The sequence below is a fragment of the Bos indicus genome, chromosome 14 (genome assembly GCF_029378745.1).
Source record: "Bos indicus isolate NIAB-ARS_2022 breed Sahiwal x Tharparkar chromosome 14, NIAB-ARS_B.indTharparkar_mat_pri_1.0, whole genome shotgun sequence".
NCBI lineage: Eukaryota > Metazoa > Chordata > Mammalia > Artiodactyla > Bovidae > Bos > Bos indicus.
Window position 1 is genome coordinate 52,079,556 of NC_091773.1, and position 19,834 is coordinate 52,099,389.

General features: G+C 36.9%; 1 protein-coding gene across 7 annotated transcripts in view; it reads left to right on the forward strand.

Moving 5' to 3' along the window:
* Positions 1 to 19,834, forward strand: part of CSMD3 (CUB and Sushi multiple domains 3) — a 1,461,887-nt gene that overhangs the window by 972,409 nt on the left and 469,644 nt on the right. For all 7 annotated transcript variants that reach the window (XM_070802767.1, XM_070802766.1, XM_070802772.1 and 4 more), the window contains 3 exons: positions 2,971 to 3,109; positions 12,495 to 12,682; positions 17,505 to 17,693. In XM_070802767.1, coding sequence (XP_070658868.1) covers positions 2,971 to 3,109; positions 12,495 to 12,682; positions 17,505 to 17,693 — 516 coding nt within the window. The remainder of the gene's footprint in view (positions 1 to 2,970; positions 3,110 to 12,494; positions 12,683 to 17,504; positions 17,694 to 19,834) is intronic.

Consider the following 19,834-nt stretch of genomic DNA (forward strand, 5'->3'; position numbering starts at 1 on the left):
TTTCTGACCTGCATACAGATTTCTCAAGAGGCAAGTCAGGTGGTCTGGTATTCCCATCTCTTTCAGAATTTTCCACTGTTTATTGTGATCCACACAGTCAAAGGCTTTGGCATAGTCAATAAAGCAGAAATAGGTGTTTTTCTGGAACTCTCTTGCTTTTTCGATGACCCAGAGGATGTTGGCAATTTGGTCTCTGGTTCCTCTGCCTTTTCTAAAACCAGCTTGCACACCTGGAAGTTCACGGTTCATGTATTCCTGAAGCCTGGCTTGGAGAATTTTGAGCATTACTTTACTAGCGTGTGAGATGGGTGCAATTGTGCAGTAGTTGAGCATTCTTTGGCATTGCCTTTCTTTGGGATTGGAATGAAAACTGACCTTTTCCAGTCCTGTGGCCACTGCTGAGTTTTCCAAATTTGCTGGCATATTGAGTGCAGCACTTTCACAGCATCATCTTTCAGGATTTGAATTAGCTCAACTGGAATTCTATCTGGAGAAGGAAATGGCAATCCACTCCAGTACTATTGCCTGGAAAATCCCATGGATAGAGGAGCCTGGTAGGCTACAGTCCATGGGGTCGCAAAGAGTCGGACAGGACTGAACGACTTCACTTTGGCTTTGGCTTTGGAATTCCATCACCTCCACTAGCTTTGTTTGTAGTGATGCTTCCTAAGGCCCACTTGACTTCACATTCCAGGATGTCTGGCTCTAGGTTAGTGATCACACCATGGTGATTATCTGGGTCATGAAGCTGTTTTTTGTACAGTTTTCTGTGTATTCTTGCCACCTCTTCTTAATATCCTCTGCTTCTGTTAGGTCCATACCATTTCTGTCCTTTATCGAGCCTATCTTTGCATGAAATATTCCCTTGGTATCTCTAATTTTCTTGAAGAAATCTCTAGTCTTTCCCATTCTGTTGTTTCCCTCTATTTCTTTCCATTGATCACTGAGGAAGGCTTTCTTATCTCTCCTTGGTATTCTTTGAATCTCTGCATTCAGATTCTTATATCTTTCCTTTTCTCCTTTGCTTTTTGCTTCTCTTCTCTTCACAGCTATTTGTAAGGCCTCCTCAGATAGCCATTTTGCTTCTTTGCATTTCTTTTCTGTAGGGATGGTCTTGATCCATGTCTCCTGTACAATGTCATGAACCTCATTCCATAGTTCATCAGGCACTCTATCAGATCTAGACCCTTAAATCTATTTCCCACTTCCACTGTATAATTATTAGGGATTTTATTTAGTTCATACCTGAATGGTCTAGTGGTTTTCCCCACTTTCTTCAATTTCTGAAGAAATTTGGCAATAAGGAATTCATGATCTGAGCCACAGTCAGCTCCTGGTCTTGATTTTAATGATTATATAGAGCTTCTCCATCTTTGGCTGTAAAGAATATAATCAATATATTATATTGATTATATTATGTTATAATATAATCAATATAATCTGATTTCAGTGTTGACCGAAATCATCTGGTGATGTCCATGTGTAGAGTCTTCTCTTGTGTTGTTGGAAGAGGGTGTTTGCTGTGACCAGTGCATACTATTGGCAAAACTCTATTAGCCTTTGCCCTGCTTCATTCCGTACTCCAAGGCCAAATTTGCCTTACTCCAGTTGTTTCTTGACTTCCTACTTTTGCATTCCAGTCCCCTATAATGAAAAGGACATCTTTTTTGGGTGTTAGTTCTAAAAGGTCTTGTAGGTCTTCATAGAACCATTAAACTTCAGCTTTTTCAGTGTTACTGGTTGGGGCATAGGCTTGGATTACCATGATATTGAATGGTTTGCCTTGGAAATGAACAGACATCAGTCTGTCATTTTTGAAATTGCATGCAAGTACTGCATTTTGGACTCTTTTGTTGACCATGATGGCTACTCCATTTCTTCTAAGGGATTCCTGCCCACAGTAGTAGATATAATGGTCATCTGAGTTAAATTCACCCATTCTAGTCCATTTTAGTTTGTTTATTCCTGGAATGTTGATGTTCACTCTTGCCATCTCCTGTTTGACCACTTCCAATTTGCCTTGATTCATGGACCTAACATTCCAGGTTCCTATGCAATATTGCTCTTTACAGCATCAGACCTTGCTTCTATCACCAGTCACATCCACAACTTGTTATTGTTTCTGCTTTGGCTCCATCCCTTCATTCTTTCTGGAGTTATTTCTCCACTGATCTCCAGTAGTATATTGGGCACCTACCGACCTGGGGAGTTCCTCTTTCAGTATCCTATCATTTTGACTTTTCATACTGTTCATGGGGTTCTCAAGGCAAGAATACTGAAGTGGTTTGCCATTCACTTCTCCAGTGGACCACATTCTACTGACCTCTCCACCATGACCCTCCCGTCTTGGCTCCACATGGCAGGGCTTAGTTTCATTGAGTTAGACAAGGCTGTGGTCCATGTGATCAGATTGGCTAGTTTTCTGTGTGAATTAACAGTATTTGATACATAAATCAGAAAATGAAAGAGAGAAACTAAAACCAACAACATGTTTTTTTCCAAGATTTGAAAATGGGGAAAATGGTGGAGACACAAGAGCATATTTAAGGGATATAATTGGGAGATTTGAGTTCATCTGACATGCTGAGTGTGTAACTAAACCTTATTTCAACAAGTAAAGTTTGTTGTTTTTGTTTTTGTGTTTTTTTAGGGATAATAATCATTCAATGATAGAATGACTAGATGTTTTACTTTCAAAACATTTTAAAATAGCATATATTATATACATACACGCATGCACACTAAGTCGCTTCAGTTGTGTCTGCCTCTGTGTGACCCTATGGACATCAGCCCTCCAGGCTTCTCCATCCACAGAATTCTCTAGGCAAGAATACTGGAGTGGGTTGCCATTTTCTTCTCCAGTATACATACACAGATTAATTTTTTAAAATATAATTAATGCTAAAAATATTTTCTGCAGCTTATTCTCTAAAATTCTGCTTTTACCTGTTCTCTGATTTTATTTTTCAGCTCCATGTGGTGGCCATTTTTCAGCTCCCAGTGGATTGATTCTGTCACCAGGATGGCCCGGATACTATAAAGACTCTCTGAATTGTGAATGGGTGATTGAAGCTGAACCAGGACACTCTATCAAAATTACATTTGAAAGGTTTCTAAAAATACTTTTCTACTTTAAAAAACAGATTATCTAAAAGAATAGTTGACATTCTCTTTTACTTACCAAATTCATGATTAATTTTGCTGCACTAGTCAGTTGCTGTGCCTTGAGTGTTTCAGAATGTTTTCCCCTTTTAGCCTTCAGTCTGTCCTGAAGTTAATTTCCCATTTGCTTAATGCTCTATCGGTACTAATGAGATATATAAGATGGATTTTTTATTCATATATATAATACACACACACACACCACTGAGATATGAATCTATAACCTTTAACTTAATGTTTAGTTGCCCTATATTTTGAAGGGCCTGTGGATTCTGTTCTGCTAGATTGTTAAAGGTAAAGATGCTGTAAATACATTTGAATTGTTACCATATTGTAGCCTGAGGCATCTGCTTACATACATTACCCATATACCTACACTTACAGGGCCTTCAGAAAAATGGCTGTGTCAAATCCATGTGAATTAATGATTTGTCAGTAAAGTGTCCACTCCCACCCAGGATAATTAGTATTATTGATTGAATAATCTATATCCTATAAGATTATAATATTGTCTATTAAAAGTTTTAAACAATGAATCTTCATGTCTGTGATTCAATCACTATCCCCAAATCCAAATAGAAGTATCTATTTAATTTTTCATTTATATTTTCACCCCTCTCATCTTCCAACCTTTTATTTACCAAAAAAAAAAAAAAAAGGAAAGAGAAGGAACCCCTGTAAGGCTTATAGTAAATATATATATTTGTCAGAATTGTGCTCTGACGAGTGAATTTTACAAATATAGCATGATCTTTTCCTAATTAAAGAGTACCTTCATTGAATTAACCTATTCAGGCTAGTGTAAAAATTTGAGAGGAAAACATTCTATTTTGAAAGATGTACAATACTAAACATTTCATATGAGGTCACTCTCCCTTACTATGACCTACACAATTTTATTATGACTGTATTAATTTCCTCGGGCTGCCATAACAAAATATAACAGATTAAGTGGCTTAAGTAACAGAAATGTCTTTCCTCATAGTTCTAAAGGCTAGAAGTCTGAGATAAAGGTGTCAACAGGGTTGTCCTGTAAGGCTTTAGTCTTTAGCTAATAGATGCCTGTGTATGCCTTCCTGTGTCTCCATGTGGTCTTCCATCTGTGTGTATCTGTTTCCTAATCATTTATTTTTATAAAGACAGAAGTCATATTTCAGTTAGTCTAGTCACTCAGTCATGTCTGACTCTTTGCGGCCACATGGACTGTAGCCTGGCAGGCTTCTGTGTCCATGGACTTCTCCAGGCAAGAATACTGGAGTGGGTCTCCAGGCGATCTTCCCCACCCAGGGATCAAACCCCCGTCTTCTGCATTGAAGGCAGATTCTTCACCATCTGAGCCACCAGGGAAGGTCCCCCATATAATCTCATTTTACCTTAATTACCTAATTAAAGGACCTTTCTCCAAATACATTCACAGTCAGAGGTATTAAGGGGTTAGGATTTCAACATTTAAGTTTTAGGGGTCAGAATTCAGCCCATAATAATGACTTACATATTAAAAAGTGATTTCATTTAGAATAACATGAAGAGTTTTTGTTATGATATTAAAACCATGTCATTTGTTCAGTAGTTGACATAGCTTCTTGCCATAGTAATTTTTAAAAAGCTTGAAAAGCACCTTATTTATTCAGAATCAAATCATTGTCAAATAACAGTGCCCCATGAATGTGTGATCCAAATTAACCAACTTTACTTTATTACACAAAATTTTACTTGGTTTGGAGTATACCATATAACATATTATTGATCATATCATTAAATAATTTTTAAAAAAAATTATGCCAATATGACAGATTTATAATGTATTTTTAATTTGTTAAATTTAGAGCATCACACCTGAAATATTAGCATAGTTGTCACTCTGTCATAATTGATCTCACACTTTTAAAAATTGCGTATATTATAGGTTTAAACACATGATTTTAGTATTTCCTGTTTTGGACTGAACATTATTTTATATCAGGAGTTATGATGCTAAGGTGATTGAAACATCTTATATTTTCATAGTTCATAATATTTTCACCCATATATTAATAATTCTCACTAATCATCATCTTTCAATATCTAATGAAGAGTTGAGCACCGTCTCAGATACAAAGGGAAGTCTAGGCCCTTTTTACATCCTCAGAGCTTTCCTGGAGATGCTTTTGTTCACTTATGACTCTGAATCCCTGCTCTCAGAGTCATCTCACTTTTGAGATACTGAAGCTGCTGTCCTTTCAACTCCTTACTCTGGTCTTTATTTGGATCACTTGCCTTCACACAATAAAAAGAAAGAAAACTTTAGTACAAGGGATAACCAAATAGGATTATTGGACAATCCAGAATAATTTAACATTAAATAAACCCTCACTGTTCTAAAATTTTCCTGGTAAATTCCATCGTGGGAATGATTGCATCTCTCTCTCTCTAGTTTCCTCCCCTTAGCCTAGACCCTTCTCCATGTCTATCTAGTATTTTCCCCATCAGGATCTTCACCCCTCATTTCCCTCACTCCCTAGTTGCTCCCTCCACTATATAGCAGGGTAAATCTCAAAATATCTGTTAACTTAAGCAGAGCAATTTAAGTGTGTTTGTTTCTCTGAGCTCCCAACTTGGCGATGGGTGGGATGATGGGGATGAATTTTTGCCTTTCTTTCTAAACATGCAGATTAAGATTTTCCCCCCTAAATCAAAGATCAGTGTTCTTATAAGAAGAATTCACCCCTTCTCCACCTCCCAGATGACTCAGATTGTAGCCAACTTTTAAATTAAAATAAAAAATATATATACATAAATATTCAATATAGAAGAATTACATAAGCATAAAACAATATCATAAGAAAATTAAGTGTTTTTAACAAAGAGTGCATTATTGTATGAAAAAGCATTTCCCAGTTTGCTAATAATAGTCACTAAATTCCACTAAAGTAACCCCTGATATCTTTCAGGGCTTCCCATGTGGCTCAGTGATAAAGAATCTGCCTGCCATTGTCGGAGATATGGGTTCAATCACTGATCGGGAAGATCTCCTGAGGAGGAGATGGCAACCCACTCCGGTATCCTTGCCTGGAAAATCCCATGGACAAAGGAGCCTGGCAGGCTACGGTCCACAGGGTTGCAAAGAGTCAGACATGACTTAGCGACTGATGAGCACACATGTGTGATATCCTTCAGCCTTATGTAGGCTATCTAGCACTGCCTACCTGAAAAGCAGTTAGATTGCAAAGCAATGGTTGTAAATGAGAGCACCACGCACATATCTTATGATTTTGGACTTTTATTTGAAGGCACTATTTTCTCTGTCCAGAGTTCTTAATATGTCTGTCTTATCTCTTCAAACATGTTGTTGCATGGGCTTCTTTGCTATCTTGTTTAGATGCCTTCAGAATTCTCAAAATTAATATGCACCTACAGGCTATGTTCTAAGTCAGGTCAGCCCAAAACCTTCCTTTGAAAAAGAAAAAAATCTTTCCAGTCATTTTTATAAGATGCAATGCTAGAGACACCTAATTTAATTTTGATAAATATAGTTTACTTAGTTATTGTTACTCTGCCACTTTCTTATCCTCTTACCTTTTTCCTGAGACACAATTTTTTAAGTTAGACTAGAAGCAAGAGAATCAAATTAAAAAGTGATTTTCACTCCTAGGGTTTGTGCACAGCAACAAAAAACAGTTCTGTACATTGAATCAGAACAACAAGCCTAGGTTGAGAAACGATTTCCAGAATACAAAGATTTTTGACTTCTCCCATGGGTATCACTGAACAGGACTTGTCAGTTATGCCTGTTTTCTTAATCCCTCAACTACCCACTCAAGTAAATTACAACCCCCTGCCCCCCAGCTCCTTCACCTCCTTGATGGCAATCTTCTTTTTTTTTAAACAATTCCATGTTAATTAGCCCAAACACTGGAAGAATCAAGAGTTAGACCACTTTGTGTATTTATTGATGGTGTTTTCACTATTTTAGAATAGACAAGGCTCAGCTATATCAGTATATTTTTTTTGAATCAAACTTTATGTAACTAAAATAAATAAAGTCCCACATTATTTTAAGTGTTATGAACAAACATGTTTGGGGGTTTGAATCCTCTATCTGCCCTTCGCACATGTACATGTGCACGTGTGCAAACACACATACACATACGCAAACAAACACCCACCCACCCCCATTGGGTTCTTGAGTTTGAGCTATTTGAAGGGAAAATTATTTTTTAAACTTCCATTTCTTTTGTTTTTCCTAAAGATTCTTAAAGCATGTGTATGACCTGTTTTAGGGTTGTCCATACTCCATTTGCTTTCTATCAGAAACTGTCTTCTTTAAAGTAATTAACATTTTTAAACTTCTGCTACATGGTCAGAAGTAGCTGTGTAGCAAAACAACGAGCATCAATCTTCATCAAGTTAAAAATAAATGAGGATTTTATCTGTTAGGTAATAACATAAAATAGTCACTTTGAAATCAGAAATGTGTACATCTATCACTTCCTTGTTTAGGGACCTTATAGTATTTCAATGCTTCATTTCCCCCTTAAGATTTTTCTGAGAAACAAGATATCATCTTTGAACTATCCACCAAGAATTATGTTGTTAAAAAAATGAATTCATTTCTGATTTTCAGCTGAACTCTTGTAAGGACACTGATTGTTAATTCTTTAATAGTCCTTGTCATCCTGAGAATATTTTTTTATAGAATTTGTTTCCAAATGATGGATTGCATTTATTACAGAGTAACACCATTTGCTTTCTACTACTCATGAATAGCATGAAGTAATTTGGCAGAAAATGATATTTAAAAATTCAGATAATATATTCAGATGACTTCAGAGACCAGGGTTTGATCCCTGGGTTGGAAAGATCCTCTGGAGAAGGGAATGGCAATCCACTTCAGTATTCTTGTCTAGAGAACCCCATGGACAGAGGAGTCTGCTGAGCTACAGTCCATGAGGTCAGAAAGAGTCAGACATGACTGAGTGACTAATACACACTCACATATTCTCAAATGTTGTGAGTGATTAGAATTAGTCTACAGAAAAACAAATACTGAAAACATTACAAATATATTAGCCATTAGTTGGCCTCTTGAGATTGCCTAAATCAGTAATATCTTAAGAATTACACTTTCCTGTCAAATGCAAGGCCTTCCCCTGATGGCTAAGCAGTAAAGAACCCACCTGCCTATGTAAGAGACATGAGTGCAATCCCTGGCTCAAAAGATCACTTGAAGGATGATATGGCAGCCCACTCCGGTATTCTTGCCTCGAGAGTCCCATGGACAGAGGAACCTGGTAGGCTACACTCCATAGACTACAGTCCATCGGCTGCAGAGTCCATAAAGTGACTTAGCACACATATACACATCAGATGCAAAACAAAATAACAAAACCACTAATGGACATATAAGTTTTAACTGTTTATCCTTTCCTAACATCAGTTCAGTTCAGTTCAGTCACTCAGTTGTGTCTGACTCTTTGCGACCCCATGAACCACAGCATGCCAGGCACCCCTGTTCAAAACCAACTCCCAAAGTTTACCCAAACTCATCTCCATTGAGTCGGTGATGCCATCCAACCATCTTCTCCTCTGTCGACCCCTTCTTCTCCTTTCCCAGCATCAGGGTCTTTTCAAATGAGTCAGCTCTTCACGTCAGGTGGCCAACATATTGGAGTTTCAGCTTCAACATCAGTCCTTTCAGTGAACACCCAGGACTGATCTCCTTTAGAATGGACTGGTTGGATCTCCTTGCAGTCCAAAGGACTCTCAAGAATCTTCTCCAACACCACAGTCCAAAAGTGTCAATTCTTTGGCACTCGGCTTTCTTTATAGTCCAACTCTCACATCCATACATGACGACTGGAAAAACCATAGCCTTGACTAGACGGACCTTTGTTGGCAAAGGAATGTCTCTGCTTTTTAATATGCTATCTAGGTTGGTCATAACTTTCCTTCCAAGGAGTAAGCATCTTTTAATTTCATGGCTGCAGTCACCATCTGCAGTGATTTTGGAGCCCCCAAAAATAGTCAACCACTGTTTCCATTGTTTCCCCTTCTATTTGCCATGAAGTGATGAAACCAGATGCCATGATCTTCGTTTTCTGAATGTTGAGCTTTAAGCCAATTTTTTCACTCTCCCTTTGCATTTTCATCAAGAGGCTCTTTAGCTCTTCTTCACTTTCTGCCATAAGGTTGGTGTCATCTGCATATCTGAGGTTATTGATATTTCTCCCAGCAATCTTGATTCCAGCTTGTGCTTCTTCCAGCCCAGCATTTTTCATGATGTACTCTGCATATAAGTTAAATAAGCAGGGTGACAATATACAGCCTTGGCATACGCCTTTTCCTATTTGGAACCAGTCTATTGTTCCATGTCCGGTTCTAACTGTTTCCTGACCTGCATATAAGTTTCTCAAGAGGCAGATCAGGTGATCTGATATTCTCATCTCTTTCAGAATTTCCTACAGTTTATTGTGATCCACACAGTCAAAGGCTTTGGCATAGTAAATAAAGCAGAAATAGATATTTTTCTGGAACTCTCTTCCTTTTTCCATGATCCCGCGGATATTGGCAATTTGATCTCTGGTCCTTCTGCCTTTTTAAAACCAGTTTGAACAGCTGGAAGTTCACGATTCACGTATTGGTGAAGCCTGGCTTGGAGAATTTTGAGCAGTACTTTACTAGCATGTGAGATGAGTGCAGTTGTGCAGTAGTTTGAGCATTCTTTGGCAATGCCTGTCTTTGGGATTGGAATGAAAACTGATCTTTTCCAATCCTGTGACCACTGCTGAGTTTTCCAAATTTGTTGACATACTGAGTGCAGCATTTTCACAGCATCATCTTTAAGGATTTGAAATAGCTCAATCAGAATTCCATCATCTCTACTAGCTTTGTTTATAGTGATGCTTCCTAAGGCCCACTGGACTTCACATTCCAGGATGTCTGGCTCTAGGTGAGTGATCACATCATCGTGAATATCTGGGTTGTGAAGATATTTTTTGTACAGTTCTTCCTAAAATAGCCAACAGTTAGATCTTATTCTGAGATTTGCAGAGGAATTTTGTTTTCTTTCTTCTCTCATTTCTTAATATTTGGTAGCTCTTAAGTCAATTAACTTTACTGTTAATAATCTTAAACTTTTATTTCTGTTCACCTTCCTGTCCTTAACTCCTTGACCACAAGCCATCAGTATCAGTCTACCTGAGTGCAAATTTTAAAATGAGAACTATTTCACTGTGGTCAGAAAGATTTTGGATAACACAAAGAATATTTTAAAAGATACTGAAAATTGACTAAAATGAGATTAAATTTCATTTTAATATCATCTCGTGGCTCCATAAGATTTTTTATGATAAACAATAAATTTAATGTCATAAACTAATACACAGTAGATCAAGGCAATTCATGTGAAATTTATATATAACCATCCTAAAATACAAAATAAAAGAAATTCAAATTATTGTGTAACTCTTTTTCATTTTCTCTGTTATTATAATTTATTTTTATAGTTTCTTGTGTCAAATCTATGGTGATTTTCTTTTTAGACATTCACTCCTACTGAATAATACTCTCTGATCACAGCATTTAATGTTGCTATTCTATTAAGAATTAAGTCTCTTTATGCTTTAAATCAAAGTAATCCCTCACTTTTCTGTGCACTTTAATTTGGTTGTTATCAGCTGACTTGCTATCAAAGTGAAAGTCCAATTTCAGTACTAGAGTAGACTGACTACAAAATAACCAAATAATAGATTTGCAGTGCATAATTGCCTGATCATTTATTTAAAGGACATAATGTGTTTCTATACATTTACTACTCTAAATCATATTATTGGAAAAACTATTTTTATTAGACAAAAATACAATATATCCCAGGTTGCAAAGTGAGAAGTAAGATAAACTTATGAAATCCATTAGTTTTACTAAAACTTTTTTAATAGTACGTACCAGTAGTACAAATCTAAAAATATTTCATTTGTATTTGTCAAATAGCTTAAATTCTACACTTTGTTTTCACTATTGTTAGGTATGATGGAGTGATTATCTATTAATGATAACTGTTGATTATAAAGTGATTATCTGAAAATTGGTGGACATTTCAACTGACAATTCTTTTAAAAACATAGTGAATATAACTAGTTGCCAAAATGTGTTGGAAGGTATATTTTAAAAGAGTGAAAATGAATGGTTAATACTGAAGTATCTAAATATATTGACTTTTTTAAATAAAATTGATAACAGTTCCAGAGAAAATATTTTTTTTCCTTTAAAATACATTCATTCTTTCATTTGCCTAATAAATATTTACTGAGGGTTTGCTATATTCAGAACATCAACAAAAAAAACAGAAACTGTCTGACCTCATGGAGTTTATAATCTCTTAAAGGAGACAGATGTCAACAAGTAAGCAACTAGGATTAGTATCACAAAAGCACAATAAATTGTGACAATATGGTAAAGAAACTAAGGTACACTGTGAGGTCAGAGAAGGGCTTGCTGTGGACATATCTAAGCTGAAAACTGAAATATGTATAGGAAAACCTGGGTGAAGGCAGAAAAGAATGTCCTAGGCTGTAGGATCATCATGGCAAGGGAGTCAGATGCTCAGTTGTTCATGATTCCACATAAAGGCTTTTTTTCCCCATAACTAAGATTTCTGATCCAGATTCAAAATGTGGAATAATCCTGACATGCAAGAAGGAATTCAAAATTTTATTTTATTAATAATGTATTATGCATGTTAAAATAAGCTCTGTTTTGGCTACAGATTATAATAAATTATATCTTTTAAAAAATTGAAAGTAAAATCAGGAAGAACAGCCAAAAATCTAAATAAAAACTATACAAAAATTTAATGGCCAAACAGATTTGTCAAAAAACAAAACAGAGATATGAAGAAGAGGTCAGTATGAAGCAGAGGTCAGATTTGAAATATATATACATATACTAAAGATGAAATTATGATGATCTGATTGAGGGTAAATTTTATATAGTCATGTAGTTTTCCATAGAAATGAAGAAAGCAAAAAAAAAAAAAAAAAGGACTACTCCATAAAACATGTTTGGTTAACGAAAAGACCATTTATTTATTCAAGACAGTCTGTAACGTTTGAATAAATCTTTCTTGTGAACAATAAGTATATATACATACTATTTACATGAAAATTGTCCACAGGAATAAGAGCTTATAACTTTGGTATTCTTAAATTATGGATCCTAAAATGATGTATAAGATATTAGCAAAGCTAAAGAAAATTATATATAAAATTAGTAAAAATTATAAATAGTAATTTAAATAGCAGCCTAAAGTGCTTTTTCCTAATAAATATATTTTCACATCTCTCTCTTAATCTTAGATTTCAGACTGAATTGAATTACGATGTTCTGGAAGTTCACGATGGGCCAAATCTTCTGTCACCCTTGCTTGGATCTTACAATGGCACACAGGTGCCCCAGTTTCTATTTAGCAGCAGTAATTTTATATACCTTCTATTTACAACAGACAATAGTCGTTCTAATAATGGTTTCAAGATTCATTATGAAAGTAAGTGATGCCAACATTTATTTTTTTAATTTTTTTATTCTGTTTTCCATGCTTTTGGTATTGTCTTGTATCATTAAGAGAACCTATGAGAATGCTAATGGGTTATAAGGTGTGTGTTTCAGTAAATTCCATAATAGGTTTTTTCCAGCAATATCTATGTAATATTATTATGAAAGGAAATACTAAGGAAATGTAAAAAGTATTAACTAAAAAATCTTAAAAGTGAGTTCATACAATCATTATTTGTGCAGTTCTGAAAAACCAACAATAAGTGGAAATGTCAGTCTAAGATGTATATGAACATTGACAAATTCTTCTAGCATTCACTTCATAAACTCAGTCATACTTCTATATTTTCCTCACACTCATTGCATACATTTCCATTTAAAATATTTAATTTTGTTATTTTGTATGAAGTATTGAAAATTATATTAATATTATAAAGTAAAATATATACTCACGTATATGCAACTATGGCTAACATAACTAGCCAAAGGCTATATATTAAAACAAGCTCTAATTTACAGTCGGAGAAGGCGATGGCACCCCACTCCAGTACTCTTGCCTGGCAAATCCCATGGACAGAGGAGCCTGGTAGGCTGCAGTCCCTGGGGTCGCTGCGAGTCAGACACGACTGAGCGGCCTCGCTTTCACTTTTCACTTTCATGCATTGGAGAAGAGCATGGCAACCCACTCCAGTGTTCTTGCCTGGAGAATCCCAGGGACAGGGGAGCCTGGTGGGCTGCCATCTATGTGGTCGCACAGAGTTGGACACGACTGAAGCGACATAGCAGCTGCAGCAGCTAATTTACAGTGCTGGAATCAGTTTACAATAATTTCACTTAGAATACTACAGTTTTGTTTAAAAAATCTAAAATATGTCTGATTTTTTAAATTGATTCTGATATATATATATATATATACAAATCTCTGTTTTATTTATAAACATCTAACATATTTAGACGTGTGGATGTATCGCATATGATGCACAGTTGCACACATACATATAAACTCATGTATTCACACATTTTAATCTGGAAATATGTTGCCATATATCTTCCCATGAAAAACAGTTGTGGTGATTGTATCTAACAATACATTTAAGATTACTGCAAGATATCTTTATATCAGTTTCAGGTAGATATTGTATCTCTTATTTTTGTATTCAAGTCTCCTATGCCCCCTCGCCCCTCAGAAAAAAAATTCCAGCATTTAAATTTGTAACTGTATATTCCATGTTAGGTGTCTGTCTTCAGTAAATCTGGATGGACCCGTGAGGTTTTTTTTTTTAATTATGAATGTATATTTATTATTTTCTTTTTGTTTTCAACCTTATCTACAATATCATTTAATTATATTAACTTCCCTTTACTTAGAGCTTTGTGGCATGGAAATATATTTTATGAACTATTATAAAATGTAATAAGAGGATTAACACACACTTGGGAATTAAAATGAATTTAAAGAATTTTAATTTCGATCTTTAACATTTATTAGTTAAGCCTGAGTCAGAGTAGAGTCATTTTTAAAGGTCTATTTCAAAATTAATTTTCACTGGCAATTAATTTGTATCAGTGTGCTAACATTAGCAGACACCATTTTCACTTTTGTCCAGCGTTCTATTCTATGCCAAATACATCCTATTCAGTCCATTTCAATCAAGGTAGGTGGTCATAATTGTGTTCTCATACACGATTATTTTAAGAATTATTTTAAGAATTATGTTAAACCATCATGCAAAGTGTTATTAAAAGGGTAAGGATTTTCTATAAACTGACCAACAGATTTAGTTCAGATTCTTGCTAAAACTGAATTAAATGGACCAAGGACAGAGCCCGGGGTGAAAGTGAAAGTCAGGTCCTACTCTCTGCAACCCTATGGCCTATACAGTCCATGGAATTCTCTAGGTCAGAATACTGGAGTGGGTAACCTTTCTCTTCTCCAGGGGCTCTTGCCAACCCAGAGATCGAACCCAGGTCTCCCAAACTGCAAGCAGATTCTTTACCAGCTGAGCCACAAAGGAAACCCGAGAAGACTCTAGTGGTTAGCCTATCCCTTCTCCAGTGGATCTTCCAGGAGTCAAACTAGGGTCTCCTCCATTGCAGGCAAATTCTTTACCAACTGTGTTTATCAGGGAAGCCCAGCCAAGGGGTGAGCCTGACTCTGAGTTTGGCTAAAGCAGAGTCTTTCTCACAGTCAGCAAGTTTGTCACCTGAAGGCCTTTGGTGAAATAGTCCAAATTATTACTGAGGGCTAGTGCTTAAATGGCAGAGTAGAGGCTAGGTAATTCTGAGGCTGATGAGAGGCGCAACAGATACTGATTTTGGTCAAATCTGCCCAGGAGACAGTGACTCTGAATTTAAATTTGTTTACAAAAGTTCATTTTCTTTCATTTTTATTCTAATTAGCCTTGTGGTTTATTTAGTAAACCAAAAGGCTAATTTAAGGGCTTCCCTGGTGACTCACTGGAAAGAATTCACCTGCAATGCCAGAGACCTGGGTTTGATCCCTAGGTCAGGAAGATCCTCTGGAGAAGGGAATGGATACCCACTCCAATATCCTTGCCTGGAGAATCCCATGGACAGAGGGGCCTGGTGGGCTATAGTCCATGGGGTTGCAAAGAGTCAGACATGACTGAGTGACTAACACTTTCACTTGTTTAGTATTGTGAGATAATCTCTAACATCACAAACCCTTTCTTACCAAGAAAACAAATAAAACACTATTTCTGTCGACACTTTGTTAATAAGTTTCTCAAGCTGAAGGTATCCAAATTATCTTTTTTAAATGAACCATTCACAAGCCTCAAAATCAGTAGAGAAAAATTTTTTATTTTACTACTTAAAACTTTAAAAATATATTTGGTATTTTGTGAATTTCTATTTTTATTTTAATGGAACACATTAAAGGAGAAAACTTGATTTCTCCAGTGAACCAAATTTTTATGGGAAGGATTTCTTGAAATGCCATCACTGGTTGTACTCCAGAACTTGATTTTATTCCCTTTCTTGGGCACTTTTACTCATCTGTCTTCCTCTCAAAACAGGAAGATTACAAACACTTCACCAATAGCATAAAAGTTATTTATAGTTTACAAAACACATTAAAATAATAAAAACAACACAGAATAGACTTTCTGTTTTTTGTTTTGTTTTGTTTTAGTGCAATCCCCAATCCCAAGGAGCTGTATTATGTTGTATTTCTTGAAATCTAGATATAATCATGTTTCTTAGATTATGTAAATATCATATAAAGCAAGGCAATGATAAATGGCTACAGAACAAATCCTTTGACACAGATACCAATCTCTGAGACATACTTAGAGTCTCCTAAAGCAGTTAAATGGAGTTTTAATGATAGAAGTAATTTCATAGGATTATTTTAATGACTAAATGAGGTAAATTTTGCAAACATTTTAGAGTTGTAAAAACATGGAATATAACAAGCTGAAAACATTAATTATTGCTATGATAATTATTGTATATGCATCTGCTGTGCTGTGCTTAGTCACTCAATCATGTCTGACTCTTTGCAATCCCATGGACTGTAGCCCGTCAGGCTCCTCTGTCCATGGGGATTCTCCAGGCAAGAATATTGGAGTGGGTTGCCATGCCTTCCTCTAGGGAATCTTTCCAACCCGGGGATTGAACCCAGGTCTCCCTCATTGCAGGCGGATTCTTTACCATCTGAGCCACCAGGGAAGCCCAAGAATATTGAAGTGAGTAGACTATCCATCCCTTCTCAAGGAGATCTTCCTGACCCAGGAATAGAACCAGGATCTCCTGCATTGCAGGTGGATTCTTTACCAGCTGAATAACCAGGGAAACCCATAAATGTGTGTGTGTATATATATACATACATATATAAATATATGGAGTGAAGTCGCTCAGTCGTATCCGACTGTTTGTGACCCCATGGACTGTAGCCTACTACGGTCCTCTGTCCATGGGCTTTTCCAGGCAAGAGTACTGGAGCGGGTTGCCATTTCCTTCTCCAGAGGATCTTCCTGACCCAGGGATGGAACCCAGGTCTCCCGCATTGTGGGCAGATGCTTTACCATGTGAGCCACCAGGGAAGTCCTATATATATATAGGACTACATATATATATACACACACATTTATACATATATACATATACATATACATATATATATATATATATATATATATATATATATATATATATATATACACACACACATAATTCGGAGGAGGCAATGGCAACCCACTCCAGTACTCTTGCCTGGAAAATCCCATGGATGGAGGATCCTGGTGGGCTGCAGTCCATGGTGTCATTAACAGTCGAACACAACCGAGCAACTTCACTTTCACTTTTCACTTTGATGCATTGGAGAAGGAAATGGCAACCCACTCCAGTGTTCTTGTCTGGAGAATCTCAGGGACGGGGGAGCCTGGTGGGCTGCTGTCTATGGGGTCGCACAGAGTTGGACACAACTGAATCGACTTAGCAGCATATACATAATTTATAATACAAAATTTGATAGACAATTATACATTTTCATTAAGTTTTTATGTACCTTGTAACCTGATTTTGGCATCACCGACTTGATGAATATGAGTTTGAGCAAGCTCCAGGAGTTGGTAATGGACAGGTAAGCCTGGCCTGCTGCATTTCAGGGGTCGCAAAGAGTCAGACACTACTGAGCTACTGAACTGATCAGCACATTAATTTATCTGTAAAAGTTATCACCAACAGTTGTTTGTTTTGAAGAAATGAGTTTGTTTAAAAGAATAAGAATGTATTTCAGTGATTTGATTCTCATCAAGCTTACTCTTTTTCATATTCCCTTTGTTTTCCAGGTGTTACAGTGAACACCTATTCTTGCTTGGATCCTGGCATACCTGTACATGGTCGTCGTTATGGTCATGATTTCTCCATTGGATCTACTGTTTCGTTTAGTTGTGATCCTGGATACAGGCTGAGCCATGAAGAGCCCCTTCTGTGTGAGAAAAACCACTGGTGGAGTCATTCACTTCCAACCTGTGATGGTAGGTTCAATATGGAAAATAAACCAATTTATAAACCAAAAATAAATCAACATAATCTTGTCAAATGTGAGATTTCTTGAATTTTGCCAATTTTATGTTATCAAACCATTAATAAAGACACAAAAGAATGAATACTGATAATAAATCAAACTTACCCAATGCCTAAGGATGTTATATGTATTTTTAAAATGTGTTGAGGTAACCATTTTAGGTGCCTATTGTGTCCTGCACTCCTTGAAAAAATAGCATTGGAAATGTCAAATTGGTATCAGGTGAATGCAATGAAGAGCTAGAGCATTTACCTCCTGCCTGGAAGACAATGTGTAATAGTCCAAATCCTGCCTAGCTACACAGCTTTATAGCAATGTACCAGACTTCCCTGTGATGGCCAGTTCCTGACCATAGAAAATAATACACCAGTGTCCTTATCTCTTATTTATTTCTATGGAAAATAAGTCAGCAATCCTTCATTTTTTAGAAAACATGTATGAAAATACAATGAAAGAAGCTGCTTTCCTAAGATTGGGAAATACTTGTACCCGTAAAACACACACACAAAGTAAATCTATCCATTGGTTGTGGGTTTTAATTCTCATTTATAACACTATTCATAACATATTCTTATCCTTTTGCCAAGTGGAAGATCACATTTCCCATTTTATAAGTGTTTTCAAATACTGTCAGTGCCATCATTTTTGTGTCAATTTGTTTTTATAACGAGGTTTAAAAGAATCCTCAGCATATCTGCCCCATATTTGGTGCAGTACAATTTGTAATAGTCAGCATTCTTGTGGCTTAAGTGACAAAAACCCAATTCTAACTGATTTTTAAAAATGAAAGCAGAATTTGTTTTTCGAAGTTTCAAACTTAGAAAAGGGCTTCCCTGGTGGCTCATATTGTAAAGACCCTGCCCGCAATGCAGGAAACTCAGGTTCAATCCCTGGGTAGAGAAAATCTCTGAAGAAGGGAATGGCAACCCACTCCAGTGTTGTTGCCTGGCGAATTCCATGGACAGAGGGCTACAGTCCATGGGGTCACAAAGAGTGGGACACAACTGAGCGACTAACACAGGCCAAAATTAGAAAAGGCACACATGGCATACTTCTTGTTGCTAATGATAATCATGAATTCAGACATTTTCAAGGATATTTCCATTTCCACCTTGGCTTTTCTCTCTCCTTATCATCATTCTCTTTAGTTGAAACCAGGCTTTTTCTATATGTGGGACTAAAGGTAGAGAATACACTCTCAGGAGAATGGAATCATATAACCTCACATTTCCAAAATTAGAAAAGAATGAGAGTTCTACCATTCTATTTTAATTAGAAAAATATGAGGAAAGGTCTCTGATTAGTCCATACCTCTACCAGAAATTGTAGTAATGGAAAAGTGCCCTTTATGATTGGCTTTCTCCAGGTCATGTGTCCATCCATCCCTATGAAGACAAATGATAGAGTAATTCACCAAGATAGAATGGTTTGGTGGTGATATTATCAGAAGAAGCAGGAGAAAAAAAAATAATGTCCAAGTATACCAGCATGCCAGTGGCACCCCACTCCAGTACTCGTGCCTGGAAAATCCCATGGATGGAGGAGTCTGGTAGGCTGCAGTCCATGGGGTCGCTAAGAGTCGGGCATGACTGAGCGACTTCACTTTCACTTTTCACTTTCATGCATTGGAGAAGGAAATGGCAACCCACTCCAGTGTTCTTGCCTGGAGAATCCCAGGGACGGGGGAGCCTGGTGGGCAGCCATCTGCGGAATCCCACAGATTCGGACACGACTGAAGACTTAGCAGCAGCAGCAGCAGCATACCAGCATGCCAGAGAATGCAATGGCACCCCACTCCAGTACTCTTGTCTGGCAAATCCCATAGACGGGGGAGCCTGGTAGGCTGCAGTCCATGGGGTCGCTAAGAGTCAGACACGACTGAGCGACTTCACTTTCACTTTTCACTTTCTTGCATTGGAGAAGGAAATGGCAACCCACTCCAGTGTTCTTGTCTGGAGAATCCCAGGGACGGGGGAGCCTGGTGGGCTGCTGTCTATGGGGTCGTACAGAGTCGGACATGACTGAAGTGACTTAGCAGCAGCAGCAGCAGCATACCAGCATGCTTAAGTGTTATTAATAATAAAATTGAAT